This window comes from Solanum lycopersicum, chromosome 2, assembly GCF_036512215.1.
Source record: "Solanum lycopersicum chromosome 2, SLM_r2.1".
NCBI classification, from domain to species: Eukaryota; Viridiplantae; Streptophyta; class Magnoliopsida; order Solanales; family Solanaceae; genus Solanum; species Solanum lycopersicum.
Window position 1 is genome coordinate 63025398 of NC_090801.1, and position 19377 is coordinate 63044774.

Below are 19377 nucleotides of genomic sequence, written 5' to 3' on the forward strand. Positions count from 1 at the left end.
TGAGGGACAATTGAGTCTTTTATCATTTTAATGCATGTATTAAAATCATTGCATGGTTAATACCTAAATATTCATGGTATTAATAATGCACACCTTAATACACAATCATTAGTTATACATAAGTTGAAAAAGTGTATCGAACAAGGTACTAATAATAAATAATGAATAATAGTAATACATGCATTATTTTTCTTAATACATTCTACCAAACGATTCCTTACTGTAATTCCACAAGTGAGAACATATAATTGTTTCTGATAGACTATTAGTTCAATATTGATTAGTATTCTATATCTGCTCACATAAGCAAAAGCGATCCACGTTGCATTATTTTATTTTTAAGTGTGCTCTCTTATTGGCTGATGGGCCACAATAAAGTGAATGATAATTTATGTGGGTGGGACTATACCGTGTTATATTCTCTCTCTTGAATATTTTATGAAGCTTGAAGAAGAGATGCTTACGCTACTCTGCGTTAAAATCAACCATGAGTGCGATCTTTATTGTTTTTAATCTCCCTTTCTTCCTCATCGACCCAATCTATGCACCAGTGTAATCTGAACCGTCATGATGAATATAGAAATTGTACCAGATAGGAGTTTTGACCGTAAAAATTGAGAATGTAGTTATCAAGAATCAGCCATTCCAATATTACTAGTTGAATTGTGGGATTATTTCAATCTAACACCGCGTAAGTAAGAATGTTTGGTGTTCATTTCTATGATTTCATTTCAGTGACTGCTCAAGGTTGGTTTTTGTAATTCTGGCAAGATGTGCTGACAACTTACTGTGTGAGAGGATGAGGATAAGATAAGATCTCGACAATTGAATAGAAGAAAATAATCTTTTCAGGTGTGTAGTAAAATTTTGAAGTAACACATATTGTCCACTATAGCCGTCAAAAGTATCCATCCAATATCATTTTTAGCAATGCACTTGCGATGGAAACTATGTTGCTTTTTGGGAAAGAAACTTTTATCACGACACACAAAAAAACAGAGACAAGGGTGGTGGTTAACTGATGATGCCCCACCAAATTGCTGACATAAGGATAAATTATAATGACAGGCCGTTTTCTAATTTCTTAGTTAATTATGCAAGTGGCTTAAAGGTCTTCCATCATGGTCATATTCTATTGTCATTTATCGTAAATATATATCCGCAAGTTTGCCATAATCAAGCATAAAGACTCCTTCACAGTTTTCAAAGGCATCTGTCTAGATCAAGTATCAGCAATTTCTGCAGCATAGTTTTCTGTTATTTGCTGACTCTATTGTACACATCAAACCTGTAAGTCCTCCAACATCTAGTCCCAAAATTGTGATTCTATCTTGATTTTTGTTTGTTGGTATGGTGCACTGTTCTGACTCTGACCAACTAGTCTAAAATCCGTCCCTACTGAGAGGTCTCAACTTGCAGTCCTGTTGTTGCAACTGTAGTACATAAATATATTCTTCATCATCTCATAATCTTGATATCCAGCAAGAATCTGTTGAAATCATGAAGCAAAGGGAAGGCAAAAGTGTAGCTGATGGAAAAAAGTCAAAGAAGATCGCTCCAGCACCTCCACCACCACCACCAACGTCGAGGTTTCTTCTTAGCAGAAAAGTGACAACACCAAGCCATACCAAACAGGAGATTGCTAAGTATTGGAAGCAAAAGCGCAAGACTGAAGAAGACCACTTCCTTGATGCCATCAAGGCTGCAGCCAGAATCAGGGCGCGCAATCTCTCGGTGAAGTTTTCAAATCAATTTATCACAGTTCTTTTTTATATATAGATGAATCATGTCATGTATATACACTTTGTGAATAATTATTGGAAAATAGTGCATATTAAATTGCATCTTTCCTTATCCTGATCCATGTCCTGTTTGCCATAAATCTTTTGATAAAGCATAGTAAGTGGGAGATCTGTCAAAATCACACAATATGACTCTGCAACTTTTCCATACTTTGAATAGATAATACTTGAGTGTTCCACTTTCTTTGCGTGTTGTCCATCTAAAAGGATTCCTTAAAAGTCATATATTCAGCTGAAAGGGCCAATAATAATAGTTAATTGATGGACAACTACCATACTTCTATGCCCATAAGCAAAAGCTTATTATTATATATACATGGTCCCTATAGGCTACTATACAAAGATGATTAAAAAAATGTTTTGGATGAAGATCCATTGTTATTTTCTGTCTCATTATGAATATAATATAAGTTAAAAGAGATTCATAAGTTGCACTTGGTGATAAATATAACAAATGACAGTGACCTAGCTTTTCCTTATCTCACTGCTAATTTGTAGAAACTGTGAAGATTAATCTGGAACTTGTACTATTAAAGATTGATAGCAGGTCAATTGACAACTCTGTATTTTGCTCTGTGATCTACTACAGGGAACTGATGTACAAATAGCATCCCATCTCCTGATCGATAGGGGGAAATACTTATTTTTCTCGAGGATACCTTGTGAAGTGTGATGTTTGATTGTGAGAAAGCATAGAAAAAAATGATGATTCCATTATTATAGTAGTTGATTTGGATTCCATTATTTCGAATTAACTTGCTTACATATTGTTGGTTTTGTTAAGGCGGAGGAATACAAATACTTTGTGTATTCCTTGAAGGTGGATGATGATGACATGGAGAACGAAATGGTACCTAAGAACATCTCCGAAATCAATGAGAACATGAAGGAGAAGAGAGTTGGTATAAAGGACTGGTAAGTGAGACGTAACTATGTACTTATGATAAAAATCTGATTCAGTAATTGATGCTTATCAGCAACTTTGTCCGCTCGCACATTTGAGAGTTGCAGGTGGACAAAGAGCAAATATGCATATCTAAACCAGCCTGCACTGAAGTCCATGGAACGCCACGGTTCCACTTATATTCCGCAACTATATTGCTACAAGGCTCCACCTCCACCAGTCACAAGCACCTTTGGGATCTTCTAGCCAATTCATGATGCCGTTCACGCACACAAGTCATGTTTCATGTATGTTTGTATATTGTGCTTGTATATATATCATTGTTTGCTCAAGTGTGTGATACTCAAAGGAAGTATCATATTTATGATCATTGAAGTTATTGTATTGGGGTTGTGAACTACTCTGCTGCACCTGTGGTAGAAATTACTGTTAATAAATAATGGTTCTATTATTGTAGATACTCCATCTATTTCAGCTTTCAATTCATCAAGTTTTGGCAGAACAAGTCATATATTATCATTTTGCTCCAATAACAACGTAAGCTCTTGGCTAAGTAATAATTTGTTTGAGTTTTATTACTCTCTTTAGCGAGGATTGAATTTCTCTGAATTAATTTTTTTTTTAAAAAGAAATTTTAATCATTAAGAATTTATAAACTCTAAATTCTAGATTCGTCTATGATATGACCTCTTACCCACTTCGAAGTAGGTATCTATATGCTTTTGATACGAAATATATACATGTATAATGTATCTATCTAAGTTGAATTACAGTGATAAAATATATATAAAAAAATTGTTTCCATTGATATATAGTTGTTTATTTTCGTCTGTTAGTCAATTATATATATCCAGGTTGGGGACCTATATATCGATGAGGAGTCAAAAATTTGTGAATCAATACTTTTTCAAATTAGTTAGGCTGATGATGGTAGTTGACTGAGAAATTTTGCAAAAATAATTTCTGCAAGGATAAATATAATTTTTTCAAACACATAAAATAAAAAAATAAATTAAAGCACGATTTTTCCATTATGTTCGGCCAAGACTTCCCTTGACAACTGTAAATTCCATCTGATTTCCTTAATGCAACTTACTGATTTAGAGATTGAAATCTCCTACTGAAAAATTTGCTCCAAACTTATACTCTCTTTGTCCTAATTTATGTTTCGCTTTTAACTCTTTTCACGTATTAATTAAAAAAATAATAAATATTAAATATAGTATAAAAAAATAATGAATACAAGATATAGTTTAAAATTGAACAAAGGTGGGAGGAAATACAGAGTAGGGATAAGACAAGTTGAATTGAAATTATTAATAGTGTTTTCCGAGAATCTTTGAAATTAATCAAAATAGTGGAGATGCATGTACAACGATAATCACAAATAAATAATGTAAAAGAGTAATAAATATCTGCATAACTTAATTTCTCTGAGCCCATTCAAACTTTAATTATATTTGAATTGTATACTGCATGATTTATTCTAACATAATTTTTTTCACGCTAAAATTTTAAACTCAAAATTTATAAATAAGGGTGAAGTAATTCTACCACATTAACAGAATCACGTCTAAAATATTCAAATATTATACCTCAGAAACGAGGGTAAGAAAATATGGAATGTTTGTTTCCCCACTAAGCATGGTTAAGGAAAAAAGTTTTATGCCAATTAGTTATTAACCATCTAATTGAGTTTCATGAACTAAATAGTTTTGAAAGAAGAAAATATGGTGCAACTAAATACTATCATAGGTAGGATGTAGCAAATGTAGTGGTCTACCATCTAAAGAAATTTTTTTGGAAGAGTTATGATAAATATGACTTATTTTTATTTGATATTACATCAAATAATTAAAATTATAATTAAATGCTTTCAACGGTGAAAATCGTGTCTTACAAGAATATAGGATAAGATTTTATACAATAAATTATTATAATTCAATTCTTTTTCAAATACCATAAATATATCAAAAACTTAGTGCATTAAACTACTTTTTTAAATTAAAACATTCCATTTATTTTCATATACTTGCTCTATTATAATTTAATACAAGATTTAAATAAATAAAAAGACACAGCATTTAAGAAAGTAAATTTTTATAAAATCTCCGGATTTTAAACGTGTTTCTGAAATGAACAAATATTGAAAATGAATAAATAAGTTTTTTATTTTTTGGGTGAAGTATAAAGGTCAACACAAAAAATGTAAAGATTAAATTAGGCATAGTAAGTAATGCATCCATCTGTCATACAGATTACAACAGAAAGTCTGCAAGGATAAATACATTGTTTTACCGAAAATAAATAAATAAACAAAATCTGTGTTTGATTAGTCAAAATTTTAAAACCCACTGTTTCCATTTCTTTGCCGAGTTGCATTAGCTGATCAAAGTTGTAGATTAGATCTTCAAATATTCAAAGATTTTGCAGATTTCATCGTGGAGTTTGAGTAGCAATGGCAGTGAAAGGAAGGCATTCTCGATTGGGGCCTCGAAAATCGTCGAATTCTACACTAATCTTTGGTGGGATTATTGTGTTGTCATTTTTCGCTCTCATTCTTCTTGCTTTCCGAATTATCTCCTTTCACAGGGGCTCTCAGAAAGCACACGATCTCACCTCTATAGCCCACAATACAGTTCAAAGGTACCCATTTCATTTGTGATTGTCTTTGTTCTTTTTTCTTTATTTTAGGGATCTGATTAACTTTGATGGGGATTCTTGTTTTTGGTCGCAGACAAGATGATGACGACGATGGAAAAACTGATCAGTGGGTTGAAGTGATTTCTTCGGAACCAAGAGCCTACGTGTACCATAACTTCTTGGTATCTCTCTTAAAGATTTCATCTCTTACGAATAGTGTTACATTGTGTTTATGTCTGCTACTAGTTATCTTACACCTATATTTCTTTCTCAATTTTATGCTTACAGCTATGCCTCAGTTTGTAGAAAATTAGAAATTTCTTGTTTTACCAACAATTAGTTTGTGATTTGTGAAATTTTTTATCGGGATTCTGTTGCTGCTTAGCGTATGGCAAAAAAAAGAAAAGAAAAGAATGTCAAAGAAATATGTAGGAGAATTGATTTGATTTGATTTTCTTTCAATAAAAATCATGCTCAAATGGAAGTTTTCAATGCCAAAGTTTCTTTTTCCAACTATGAAAATGATACTGGTGTTGATCTATTGATTGATACATTTACTGCTATCAATCAGATTTATTGCCCTAATTTTATTGTTCTCTCTTTGGCAGTCCAAGGAGGAATGTGAGTATCTGATTAGTCTTGCCAAGCCTCACATGCAAAAGTCAAGTGTCGTAGATAGTTCTACTGGCAAGAGTATGGACAGCAGGTAAGCATATTATTTGCATACCCGGGGATTGTCGAGCTAGGTTGTACTGCTGAGGATTATGGATATTTAATTCTAGTACCATCATTTATTCTCTAATTCTTTTCTCCTGTTATTCCCTCCCCGCCAGAGTCCGAACCAGTTCCGGAACATTTCTTGCAAGAGGGCGTGATAAGGTGATCAGGGATATTGAGAAAAGGATTGCAGATTTCACCTTCATACCAGTAGGTATGCAATTCCTTTTTTTAAAAAAGAAGGATGTAACTCGATGAATATGCATCTTATTACTGAAGGATCATTTCGCCTCTAGATGTTATGGAAAGAATAGTCATTTAATAAAGCTTGAGGTGTCTGAAAATGGTTTTTCCTAGTTCACTAATTAGTTCTTCCTTTTTTGATGAACTCTATTTAATGGTGTTATCTAATGTACTCTCTCTGTCACTATTTCTTTGGTACTGTTTTGTTTGCCGTCCTTTACCGTCCCAGCACCTTTATATTTAGAAACTGAATATTTTTACATTCCCATTTTCTATTGACTTGACTGTTGTGCTCCATTTTTTTGGTCTAACGTTAGTTTGATATTTTGTTCATATTTAGAATGTCTGTCAAGGTCTTTTTTGTTTTCCTTTTTTAAACCATGTCTGTCAAATTATTCCAAAACAGATTGGCCCTTGAGGGAGTAATACTATTTGTCCATAATTTAAGGAAATTGGACAGCTTTCTCTGGCATCACCAGTAATAGAAATATACTGTATACATTTGTTAGGAATTTCATTATGCTAAATATGGATGTACACCAAGGGGAATGATCTTTTAGAGATCCAACAGAAAGAGCCTTATATTTCCAACCAATTAATGTAATTTCGTCGTATTAATGATTTCTGGAGTTGTATGCATTGTCCAATATATAATTGGATGCGTTATTTTTGGTCTGTTGTTCGATGCTGATTTAATATGCATTGAATTGAGGATGGTGGCTGGGGATGAGTATGAATGTAGTATAATGTCCAAAGTCTAGTAGTAAGTGGCCTATCTTGCTAGTGTAAGTCTTCTAATTAGTTAGTGACTATTCCAGGCATTATTAGTGTCAACCACTAGATTCATTTCTGCTCCTTACACATTCAGAGATATAACTTATTCTATGAACCTAAGTGTTCATTAACTTTTTTTGAGAAGAACCTTAAACTAGGTGCATCATCTTGATGCTTAACCAGTGATTCGTTTGAACGGCACTACTAGACGTGCTCAAATTGCCTCTTTCAGTAGTGATCTATGTGACTCTGTCATCATGTAATGCCTTAAACTACATGTGAATTGATGTATCTGCTTCTGTCTACAGAGCATGGTGAAGGTCTTCAAATTCTCCACTACGAAGTGGGGCAAAAGTATGAGCCCCACTACGATTACTTTCTTGATGAGTTTAACACTAAAAATGGGGGTCAACGCATTGCGACGGTTTTAATGTACTTGTAAGTGACGTTTTCCCGGCAAGGTTTATTCTTAATGTATTCTCGTAGAGTCCCTTAGACAATTCTCTTGGCGTGCTGCAGGTCAGATGTTGATGAAGGGGGCGAAACAGTATTCCCAGCTGCAAAGGGAAATTATAGTGCAGTCCCTTGGTGGAATGAACTATCTGTATGTGGAAAAGGTGGACTCTCTGTAAAACCAAAGATGGGTGACGCATTGCTTTTCTGGAGCATGAAGCCTGATGCAGTTCTAGATCCATCAAGTTTGCATGGTGAGTAATCTGCATACAAGCAGATACGGATAATGGGTGCTGAACATTGAGAACTTGATTATTGATTACTGACATCCATCTTCTAGCTCACAAAGTTTTAATTGCTATATTGTATTCTGGAGTAATGAGCAATGTTTATTTGATTGGCAACTAAGTAGTATTACGTATGTCTTGTTTTAGGTGGGTGCCCTGTAATTAAAGGTAACAAATGGTCATCTACAAAATGGATGCGCGTCCATGAATACAAGGCTTAACCTACTGCTAGAGGTAAACATTTTCGCCTGAGTGGTATTTAATACACAAAAAATATGTGCACCCTCTGCAGTTTTCTTATATGTACACAACTTGTTTTATTTGCTAGTACTTTGCATTTATGTTGATAAATCTTGCTGTAGCTTCTCGGCGGTCTCTTTTTTTTAACTCTTCCCACATTTTTCCATTTGGTTTGGTGTTTTAGTATTGATCCTTGAGACCCATAAGCTTAGTACTAAGTCCTTGAAATAAACAATTAGTGTATTTTTTTCTGTGTACCATCCTAGAAGTTTGCAGCCATGCATGAGAAAATGTTTATTTGTGGGAAGGGGTGTCTATACCTTGTGTACCTTTGAGTGCCGATGAAGCCTATGTTGAGATTGCAGCATGGTGTAACAGAAATATCTGTAGTGTCCTTGTGAAACAGAAAGGAAATAAGGACTTCTACAACCTTTAAATTTAGTGCTACTTCTCAAATATTTGCTTGTATATGTGATTTATTAATTTGTACAAATTGATATGCCACTTAATAGATATGGTTGTGCAGGTCAGTTTTGAGTTTGGATGCAGTCACTGTTGTGCCATTTGTATCAAAAGGGGGATAGTCTTGAATAGAGCCACCACACATGAAGCTTCAATTTTACTTTGATAGTACTCATTCTCAACATTCTTGTTCCTTTCTTTTCTGTAAAATTGTGTTTTCATCTGTGGGTTTAATTGGAGCAATAAAGATGTGAGAAGCTTCATTCGATTTCTGAGCAAGTTATAAGTAAAAGTAGCAAAATTGGTAAATTCACAAACATGGCAACGATACGTATTGTTATTCGGATGGTAAACACCTTTCGCCTCAAACTCTAAAAACAGAGGAAGGCTACACAACAATTGACTAATCAAATGAAATATGTGAGTTCCACTGATCATTATCAACATCATGCCAAGAAGGAACCTTTTTGAGATATTAACTTTTTGGTAGTACATTTTACTAGTTGGGAAGAATATTTCTAACTTACCTAAAAATCGTACGACAAGATTTAAATTTTAAATACGGGTTTTAAATTTCTTGACCCTAGTGCTTGCCTTTGGTGGTGTTTTACTTCTTAAACTAGCAGAATCGTGGGATATTAAAAATGATAAGTTGATTGTTGGTTTTTATTCCTTACTCTCGTTCTATTCTTAGGAAAAAATCCATTGAAAAGACCGGAGTAATTTTTCATTAATCTAAAGAAATTAGTCTCCAGAGAACAAACAAAAAAAGGGTTACTAAACATAGATGAATGTGGCCCACATGGCTAAAGCTCCGCCTGTAGCAGATATACATTTGCAATCCCAACAGTCCATAAATACACAGTACACACTTGACACTGCCACTTTTTTTTAACCCTCTCCTCGACCTCCCATCTTTGTGCGCGGATCTTTTGATAACTTGAATTTGCAACCTTAGAATAGAAAATGATTGATATTTATCATTCGAGTAACTTCTTCTTGTCGTCAATATAGTACCAACACATTTTTTGAGCCCACTTGTAAATATTTTCTCATATGTACAGTAATATTTGAGCATCCACCACTCAATCGTCATGTGCCCTATCACAGTTTTTACAAAATAATTTGTTCAAAAACATTCGGTGTATTGGTCTGACTAGTTTTCAATTTCAAAACTTGAACGAATATCACTTGTAATAGAAAATGATAGATGCAGTCATCATATATGACCTCATAAGTTAGATGCGGAGAGGGTAAAATGTATGTAAAATTGTTCCTATCGCGTAAAGTGAAGAGACCACGCTTTTAATGTCAGTTACAAGTTATTATATAAAAGAAGATGACATTACAAAAACTAGATCTCTGGTATTTCATTTATCAGTTCATACAACATTTTAGATTTGTGTAGGCTTTGGCTCTCTAGGTCAATTCGATCTGCAAGTTGCGCAGCAACAACTTGAAAATGGCAAGACAATCCTATAATGAATCATTAGCAATAATAAGTTAACTGAATATATAAATAAAGAAAAGAGAAGAGACTGGAAAACAAATCTATCGAAAGATATCGCTGATAAATAATTCAACTACTCCTTTGAAAAAAATAGAGCTACACAATGCTTTTACATTTCATTTTGAAATTGAACCCCACAATATAATGTCCTTTTCATTTTCCAATATGTACACATTTTTCTCTTATATCAAATTGGACGTGCATGATGTAAAATAATTAATATCCGTATACATACAATATAATTCTCGCCGAAGAATATTAATTATACTGACCACTTAGCTCCGCCACTGCTGTTAAAAGTTAGAGTTGCATTATCATTATAAACAACTAGCTAGGTGTAAGTTTTGAAATTCCCCATACTCTTAATTTCACCTTATATATACACCATACGAAAAAAAAGAAAAGAACACTAACAATGCATGGTGAAATTTAATGATCATACTATCTCATTAAACGACCAAAAAAATCACTTCAATACTAGTACAAATTAGTTTACTTCTCATAATGCATCAATAATAATAATAATTCCAAGTTAATATATGTATATAGCTCACAATTACATATGGACAGGACCATACATATATGCAGATTTAATAAATATTGAAGCTGGAAATAACTATTGGAAAGACTTTAAGAAAATTAAGGAAATTCAAATTTAAGTCGCACAATATTCTATTTCTAGAATTAGGCCTATACTTGCTGGTTTCTCATTGTCCCTTAATTCCCCCCTATTTAATAAAAGATTCTATAAATTAAAAATCTACTCCATCAATAATATACCAGTAAAATTTCACTAAATTAATATAGATGAGAGTATAAATATTATTATATCATACATATATTATTTAATTAATATTTATTAATTTAAAAGGTGTTTCGATACCGCAAAATTTGTTTGGAGATGAATTATGTGAAAATTTAAATGGATTTACTCGTAAAAATGTCATTTATGAACTTAAAATTGTGATTAATGATCTCTATTACTGCAATAAAATTGATGTTAATTACTTATTGGATGGATGAAAATGTACATATTCATAGGTCCAGAAGCTTAGAAGAAATTGTTGATACCATTGGAAAAAATAACGTTGATGATAAAGTAAAATATGATACAATACCTTTAGAACAAGTTAGAGTCAGAAAACACTTATTATATTTAGAAACTCTTCACAATTTTATGGTGTCATTCAAAAGACAATATCAAAACTTTTGAATGCAATAAGAAAAGTTAAAATTGAGTTCCAACAGGAGTTGAATTTTAACAAAAAGAATATAACACAATAGAATTATGTTTTGCTAAATTGTGTTAGATATATTTGTACTTTTAATTAGTTATTAATTTATAATATCAATGGAACTATATATTTATATATGAGTCTTCAGAAAATATATTATCTTTTTATCTTATTGAAGTGATTGATTTTTTCGATATATATAGAGAGAAAATCTAGAGCATACCTACAGTGATACTGTATTATATTTATTGAGGCTAAAAGTTATTTTTTTCATAATGGGTTAGTTGCCCCTTGGGTTCAAGTATTTTACTACTACTACAATATTATAATTACGTCAAGAAAAAGGGCAAAATTGGGTTCAAGTATTTTACTATAATATTATAATTACGTCAAGAAAAGGGTAAAAGGAGTTTTTGCAATTTTTCGTCATCAATAATCATAGAGGAAAAAAATATATTTTTTTGTTTGGTTTATAGTTGAAATGTACTTCAATTGGGCGTATTAATTTATACAACATTACATTTTAAGCTCAAGAAACTAATAAATAAAAAAGAATAAGAAAAAACAGATATTTTGGTGTGTTTTATGCTTATTATATTATGTGACATTATTATATAATATTATTGTTATCACCACCCATTTTATGCCTATGATGGCATTCAAAAGGATGACATTGAATGCAATAATAAAATAAATAAATATAATATTTTTTTAAAAAAAAAAATAGTTAAAGGAATTAAAAGATTGAGGGGACAAGGATCATGTCCCTCATCCCCCAAAATAAATCTATAATTTTCAGATCAGTTTCTGCGCATGCAGTTATTGTTTCTATATGATTTATTTATTTCTAGATTTGTATATGATTCTTCAAATTAAATCATGGTCACTTCACAATTAATTTAATATGACAATATTAGAAGAACGTACTATTATTAGGGTTGCTTTTTAATTAATACTATGATTCTTTGGTCTAGCACTTAGCAGCCAGTAATAATTATTTCAAGTTGAGTAATATTAATGACATTTTACGTGAAAAGTCTAGAAAAAGTAAGAAAATGAATTTGTTGTTTATTGGCTTGCTAAGTTGAGCTTTCCTTCAAATTACATCACATAATCTTTAGTGAAGTTGAATTATTTGTCATAATAGATTCTCCCTACAATATACGTAATTAGGGTTGCCCAACCAAATCTATCATTGGTGGTTTCGATAGTCGTTTCTAATTGTAAATTCATTTAAAAGTAAAGTCAAAATATTTAATTTATAAATTTGAAAAAGCATAATTTTTCTTACTTACTATGAATTTTTAATAAAAAAAAATAATTTAAATCAAAATTACAGAATTCTCTAACGAAAACTTCACCCGTAAACTAAACCACCTGGATCTAGAAAATATTGATTCTCTTGTTAATTATAGGAATCACTCATACAACAAGAAAAGAAATGAGGATCAAAAGAAAAAGAAAAGGTAAGTTTTTCTTTTTTTAATCTCGAAAAACATGAAATGGCATAATTAGGAAAATACACGAGTACGTACTTTATTAGATTGATTGACTATCTGAACTTTTATAATTAGTGAAGACTCAGTTCACCATCTTATAATTCAATTCTCTCCTTTCAAGTAATAAAAACATTTTTTTAAAAAGAAAAAAAATTGGTGTAATTAATGTGGCTTTATCTTAGTGATATGATAAATATTATCAAGTTGCATTCAAGAGATTAGAATTGAATGCGTGAAGAAATATAATAAAAGTAGCTATCTATGATTCTATGCAATTGTTGCTTGGTTTTGTGATAAAACCACAAGAAAAAAAAAATGTTTCACGTCAATTCTATTAAGGTAATCTTTTTTTTAATACATTATAATATGACTTGTAATAAATAATCTTTTATCTTATAAAAATTAAACTTTTGAAATTGGATAAAACGTCTTCATTTCCTAACATACCATATAATTATTTTGCCTTCAAAACATCATCATTTAAGGCCTTTGGGTGCACCATGATTTGTGGGGATTTATTCATTTCATGTTAATATGCATATTTTTTTTAATAAAAAATTAACAGAAAGTTATTTCGATGGTGATCATATATTATTTTTAATTTTAAAATTATGAGTTCAAATTATTAAAAGAGTGAACAGAGAGAAAAACTTTCATATATTTTTTAAAAATTAAACACACACATACTCTATATATAAATATACATCAATATATGTTTAAATACTAAAATTTTAATCATAAAGAGTTAATAATTTTTATTTTCATATTTACCAAAATTCTTGGATGAATATCATTGTGAAATTAGGTCTTAGACCTAATTCACACCCCAAAAGCGATGGAGGATTGCCCAAGCCTTATAAAGAGTCACCCATCTCATTAATCACCGATGTGGGACTTTTGTCATTCTTTAATAAAAATTAGGTCTTAGGCCTAACTCACACCCCAAAAGCTAGCTCAAAAGGAGGAGGATTGTCCAAGCCTTATAAAGAGTCCACCCATCTCATTAATCACCGATGTAGGACTTTTGTCATTCTTTAATAATCATCTTGAATTTTAATAGTTAATTTGGCCAAATTTTTGAAATTTGCTTATTTTAAAATATTTCACCAAAAGTATTTATCAAGAAAAAGTAAATATGGAAAATAATACGTAGTTTATTTTGGCCATTGTTTAGTATCTTTACTTTATAGGAAAAAATACTTTTAGCTTTATATAGCACTATTCGAACAAAAAAAAATACTTCTGATTTTTCGATCGATAGAACTTTACTATAAATCTTAAATATATCTATTCAAACATATGTTAAGTGATTGTAAAATAAATACATTCATTTTTCATAATTGATGTATGGGCTATTAAAATTCATGCATTCATGATTAAATGAAGCATAAATAACTTTCATGATCTGCCTAATGTTGTTTAAAAGAATACTTACACGTTAAGCACTCTAACTATTATGAGGAATTTAAACCAAATCACCATTTGCTTTCAATTACTTGTAACTTTTCTGTTACAACTCCATTTTTTCAATATAATTAATGTCTTTGATCGCACACCCCAAGTGGCCCCTTAAATTTAAACAAAGTGAACGTATTATGCATGTATGGCTTCAATAACGATTTAATAGTCTTTTATTTTCTTCCTATTAGATACGATGCTTGTTGAACGCGATCAATAAAATTGTGATAAAAGTATGATTTTCTTATTCTTAATTTGAGATTTCAAATTTAAATTTTAAATATGAATAACGTTTAATAAGAAAATAATTGCTACTTAAATAAGTTTTACGAAAAATAAATTCAGATTTAATTGAAATCTCGATTTGAATATCAAAAGATCAAAAAGTTACTAAACCAGATTGCACTGTTTTAAGTTGAATGCTTCTTCTTTTGCAGTCTGATTTTACTGTTTTCCATCAAAACATGAATTATTCAATACTGTTTTTTAATATTTTTTACAAACATTATTCTAGTAATTTCTATAAATTTGTTTGTTCTTTTTTATTTGCTATGAATTTTAAAAAGTAGATTTTTTTTTTGGATCTTATCATCTTATATTAAAAATTATATTAAATATATATAAAAGAAAGATATTCTTTTCAAACGAATAAAAAAGAAAAATAGAACATATACTATAGTTAGCAGGTAAGACTTTTGTGCAAACTTACGTCAAAATGTATATATTTTTAGTACTTTAATTTTTTCTACAGTATAATTTGATCTAATTGAAAAACAAATTAAAAGGCAGCCCAACATAACAATGCATATATTTTATTGATAAGTCCAATGTGTTTAAAAATTAAAAAAAAAATTAAGAATGCTAATGTTCTACCCCATAAGGCATATTTTTAATTTTTAAACAACTCTTCCATAAGCCAACATGTAATTAAATATACAAAAATACTTAGTTGCCTTATACGCATTTGCGTCACGCCAAAATCTAGTTTAGTGCACATTAATATTTTTTGTTTTTATCTCATAAATATATTTGCCTCTTATTTCTACCTTAGATTACTAACTAATCAAAGATTTCTCATTCAATTTTTAAAAATGAAAAAGATCTGATTAAAAAGAACATTTGAAAAAGTAAATTTGATCTAAAATTAGGGGAAAAAATAATCTGACTATATATATTACATGCATTTTATTGATTTATGATATAAATAGGTCTATTTTTGTGCTCTGACATGCACATTCCTTGTCCTTCCCCCAAAATATCTCTGCCTAAATCTTTAATAAAATATAGTGTGATCTATCCACCCTTCACCAAACCACCAATTCCTTTAATACTCTGAAGTCTGATCTGAAAAAAGAAGTGAAATTCAAAAAGAAAATGAGAAGGGGATACAATTGAAGAAAAAAAAAATGAATTTTGAACTTTGATTCAAATTTTAAAAATTTGTTTATGAAATGGAAATTGTTTAAAATAATATAAGAAAATTACTTATTCCTTTTCATACAATGTGGGAGTACGTACTCTTTAACATTTGCCTCGATTAAGAGTAAATATTTGGTATATGAATCATTTAAGTTAGAGTCCACGGATCATCATCAGTATAATTAAAATTAATAATGTTTTGACAGTGGCAACTTTATATTTTGAAAGAAAAAAAATCGCCTTAGGCCTCAAAATTTGAGGGGGCTTATCTTCTCAAAAAATAATAGGCTATACAATTTTTTTTAAAAATATGGAGTATTATTTGTAGAAAATATAAACTTTTCATGAAAAAGCAAAGAAGTAATAAAAGTTTGATAAATTATGAGTATTATGTCTAAAAAAAAAATTAAACAATTAGTTATAATAAACTTAATAATAAAAATATATTCAAATTTAAGATCTCTATTTGAATTTGATTTTAGGCCACCAATTTTTTAGAGCTGTTCCTTTGCTTTGATGTGATGTAAAAGAAATAAATTTTAAATCTAATCCAAACTCAAAATTAATTCAGGGAAGGATAATTATGCAAATTTATATAAGAAAATCACTTACTCTTTTCATAGAATTCGAATCTCTTTTGACACTTTTTATTTCAAATTCTATTTATAGTAGAGATAAGCTATCTACTAAATAAATTCTTAAATGTATGCATAAAAACATTTTATTACGTATTTTTACAAAATCCTTTATTATGATTAATTTTCCATAAATTTAATAGCTTCATCCATTAGCGAAAATAAAGAGCTTGAAATATCTCACATAAAAAACTCACGCTAGCTAAAGACCAAAAAAAAAACTTCACTTTCTTTGAATTTTCGCAAAAAAAGCCAAATTTTAATACAATCTCGATCATACCATATAATTTTTTCTTTACCTTTATTTTTATGCTTTCGTTTTCACTCTCATCTTGATCGAAAAAGTAAGCAAAGTCATAAATGCGAGCTGGTTCTTGTAGGGTAAATTGTCAACTTGTCTTAGCAACGAAGATTACTCCTTTTGCTGTATACACCTTCTTCTCTTTGCCTACTCTTATATATACATCGCTACTTTCAAAAAAAACACATATATATTTGCTGCTTTCTTGGAGCCCCAGAATCTTTATACTAATAAGGACAAACCCCAAGATTTTTCTCGAATCCATCATCGACCTACAAAAAAAGAATGGACTTTTATGCATACCCATCTCGTGCTTTGCCTTCATCATCCTCTGTTTCTAATTTTTCAATCGGAGATTTCGTTGAAAGGGTTAAATATTGTTTTAGCTTTGCCGTATCTACGATCGTCGGCAATGTATTCTCTGCAATCTTCACCTTTTTCTTTGCACTAGGTGGGTATTATTTTTGTTTTTTCTTATGATTTTTGCCCCAAATTGTGCGATTCCATTTGATGGCGTACAGTTTTGTAACGTGGGGTTCTGGGGAATTTTGTTCAACAATCGGTTATTTGGTTGAATTTGTGATTTGGGTTGATTTTAGGGAAAAGAATCTGAGAAGGGACAATTTTTGAATTTTTAAGTTTATATCTTGTATTTTTGTGGGTGATTATGTTCTAAATGTTTAGGATGGAATTACTTACTTTAATTTATAAAAAAAGCTGTTTCCTTTTTCGCTTTTTGGTGATGCTAATCTAGTGGTAAGGTTTGCGAATATTTTATTAGCTTTGTGGGAAGCTAACGTAGAATGAATTTGGTTGTTGTAGTGGGCACCTTATTAGGAGCAATGACTGGAGCTTTGATAGGGCAGGAGACAGAAAGTGGATTTGTTAGAGGTGCTGCAGTTGGTGCCATATCTGGTGCTGTTTTCTCTCTTGAAGTCTTTGAATCATCTCTATTACTATGGCAGTCTGATGAATCTGGTATTGGTTGTCTTCTTTACTTGGTAAGAATCGTTGCTTCTTCTGATTGAGCTGACTAATTTCTGTATAACTTGTATAAAAGGGACAACTTTATGTGAAAAATGTGAGTTCTATTTCATGATCCATTGACATTTGATTAATAGATACAACTCTTGAATTGTACAGATTGATGTAATCGCGAGCCTATTAAGTGGTAGACTAGTTCGTGAGCGGATTGGTCCTGCAATGCTAAGTGCAGTACAGAGTCAGGTATGTTGTAGCCTAGTTGGTTGATATTATGGGATTCTGCTTGAAACTTCATTTGTAACACTCTCTTATTGTTGGACAGATGGGAGCCATTGAATCTGCGTATGACGAGTTCCCTAACATTTTCGATGTAGGTGGGGCAAAGGGTTTACCTGGAGATTCTGTTGAAAAGATACCTAAGATTGTAATTACTAATGATAATGATGTGGATGATTCGGGAGAGAGAGTCTCCTGTTCAGTCTGCCTACAGGTAAGACACATTTATACATTTTCTTTTGTTATTCTATTGTCTGTTTTTGAATTACTTAATTGGTTCTGAACGCTGTTCTCGGTTTCTATCTTTCTAGGACTTCCAACGGGGAGAGACTGCTAGATGTTTACCACAATGTCATCACATGTTTCACCTTCCTTGCATCGATACATGGCTGTTGAGGCATGGATCTTGTCCACTGTGCAGAAGGGATCTGTAGGTGATTATACTCTGTAAATTATAATGTGGTTATTTTATTTCCTCATACTTGGCTGTAGGATTTCTCTATTTCTTGTCCTCGCTTGTACCAATTTTCCTGAAAATATAATGTAATTTAGAGTTGCGCTCCTTTGAGCTTTGATCGTTGTAGTTGTTTACCACTATGTATAGAATTTTGAGCAATTTTAGTGTATTCTACTTCCTCAGAATAGCACTTTGTATTACTGTGCCTTTTGCTTTGCATTCGCCTTGTGCAAGATAACGTCTACCTTGATCTTGATTGACTTAACAAGACATCTGCAATTCTCCTCTTAGACAAGGTCCTTTGATTCTTTGAACCGAGTTGTCTATTGGAAACAACCTCTTTACGTAGGGGATAAGGTCCTACATCCTATCCTACTTCTGAGATTGCACTTGGGTATGTTGTTATTGTTGTAGATAAGGTGCTTTGGCATATGCCTATTGTAAAATTACTTGAGGTGCTCTGTATAACCAACACAATTTTTAAGTAATGTAATGAAACGAATATGCTTGAAGAATTAGTTTACTGAGTATTATTTTGATGTTCATGCACCAACCATTATGCTGCTGATGTTTCAACTCACACCTCTTGCATAAAGTCTATACTGAAATTTGGTACTTGCTGTAAAATAATACTATTATTTTTATCTATGCTTATACTAGCTGGGCAGGCCTGTAAACCAGTAGATGATGAGATATTTTTTTCGCCTGCCGGTGCCAAATGCTTGAATTTCATCAACAATTGTTTGTTATACACTTTTCTTGACTTCTGCAACATTATAAAAATTAGTTGTAACTTGACTTTTGGTTTTTAGGTAGGATGCTTGACTTAAATAGGTTGCCCCATACTATTTGCTTATAATCCCACCCATACTGCGACACTTGACATCTTGCTCTCACTTGTTATTATGCCAATTAGTCATTATTACGTTAGATATGAGAGACCAGGGAATGTATGTATAGGAGATTCTTGCGTACGGGTAAGTTGAAAGGTAGAAAATTTTATGAAATGAAAAGCGTTTTTACACTTGAAAAAATGGAGCTGAATCTTCCAAACCTAATGAGTTTGTCCATAAATGCT

General features: G+C 31.3%; 3 protein-coding genes across 3 annotated transcripts; all 3 read left to right on the top strand.

The window, feature by feature from the left end:
• The first annotated feature begins 369 nt into the window (after positions 1–369).
• On the top strand, positions 370–3162 carry LOC101245418 (uncharacterized). The gene is made up of 4 exons (XM_004232477.5): positions 370–1290; positions 1483–1734; positions 2587–2717; positions 2814–3162. Exons 2-4 carry the CDS (start codon positions 1501–1503, stop codon positions 2950–2952), a joined length of 504 nt encoding a protein of 167 aa, XP_004232525.1. The 5' UTR covers positions 370–1290; positions 1483–1500; the 3' UTR covers positions 2953–3162.
• Positions 3163–4860: 1698 nt separating this feature from the next.
• LOC101245118 (probable prolyl 4-hydroxylase 10) lies at positions 4861–8793 on the top strand. Its single transcript, XM_004232476.4, has 8 exons — positions 4861–5352; positions 5444–5531; positions 5958–6055; positions 6183–6280; positions 7392–7521; positions 7603–7790; positions 7971–8057; positions 8590–8793. Exons 1-7 carry the CDS (start codon positions 5165–5167, stop codon positions 8042–8044), a joined length of 864 nt encoding a protein of 287 aa, XP_004232524.1. The 5' UTR covers positions 4861–5164; the 3' UTR covers positions 8045–8057; positions 8590–8793.
• A 7452-nt stretch (positions 8794–16245) lies between these two features.
• On the top strand, positions 16246–18484 carry LOC101244827 (NEP1-interacting protein-like 1). The gene is made up of 5 exons (XM_004232475.5): positions 16246–17033; positions 17405–17583; positions 17726–17809; positions 17889–18056; positions 18154–18484. The coding sequence occupies exons 1-5, from the start codon at positions 16868–16870 to the stop codon at positions 18274–18276; spliced, it is 720 nt and encodes a 239-aa protein (XP_004232523.1). The 5' UTR covers positions 16246–16867; the 3' UTR covers positions 18277–18484.
• The last annotated feature ends 893 nt before the right edge of the window (positions 18485–19377 follow it).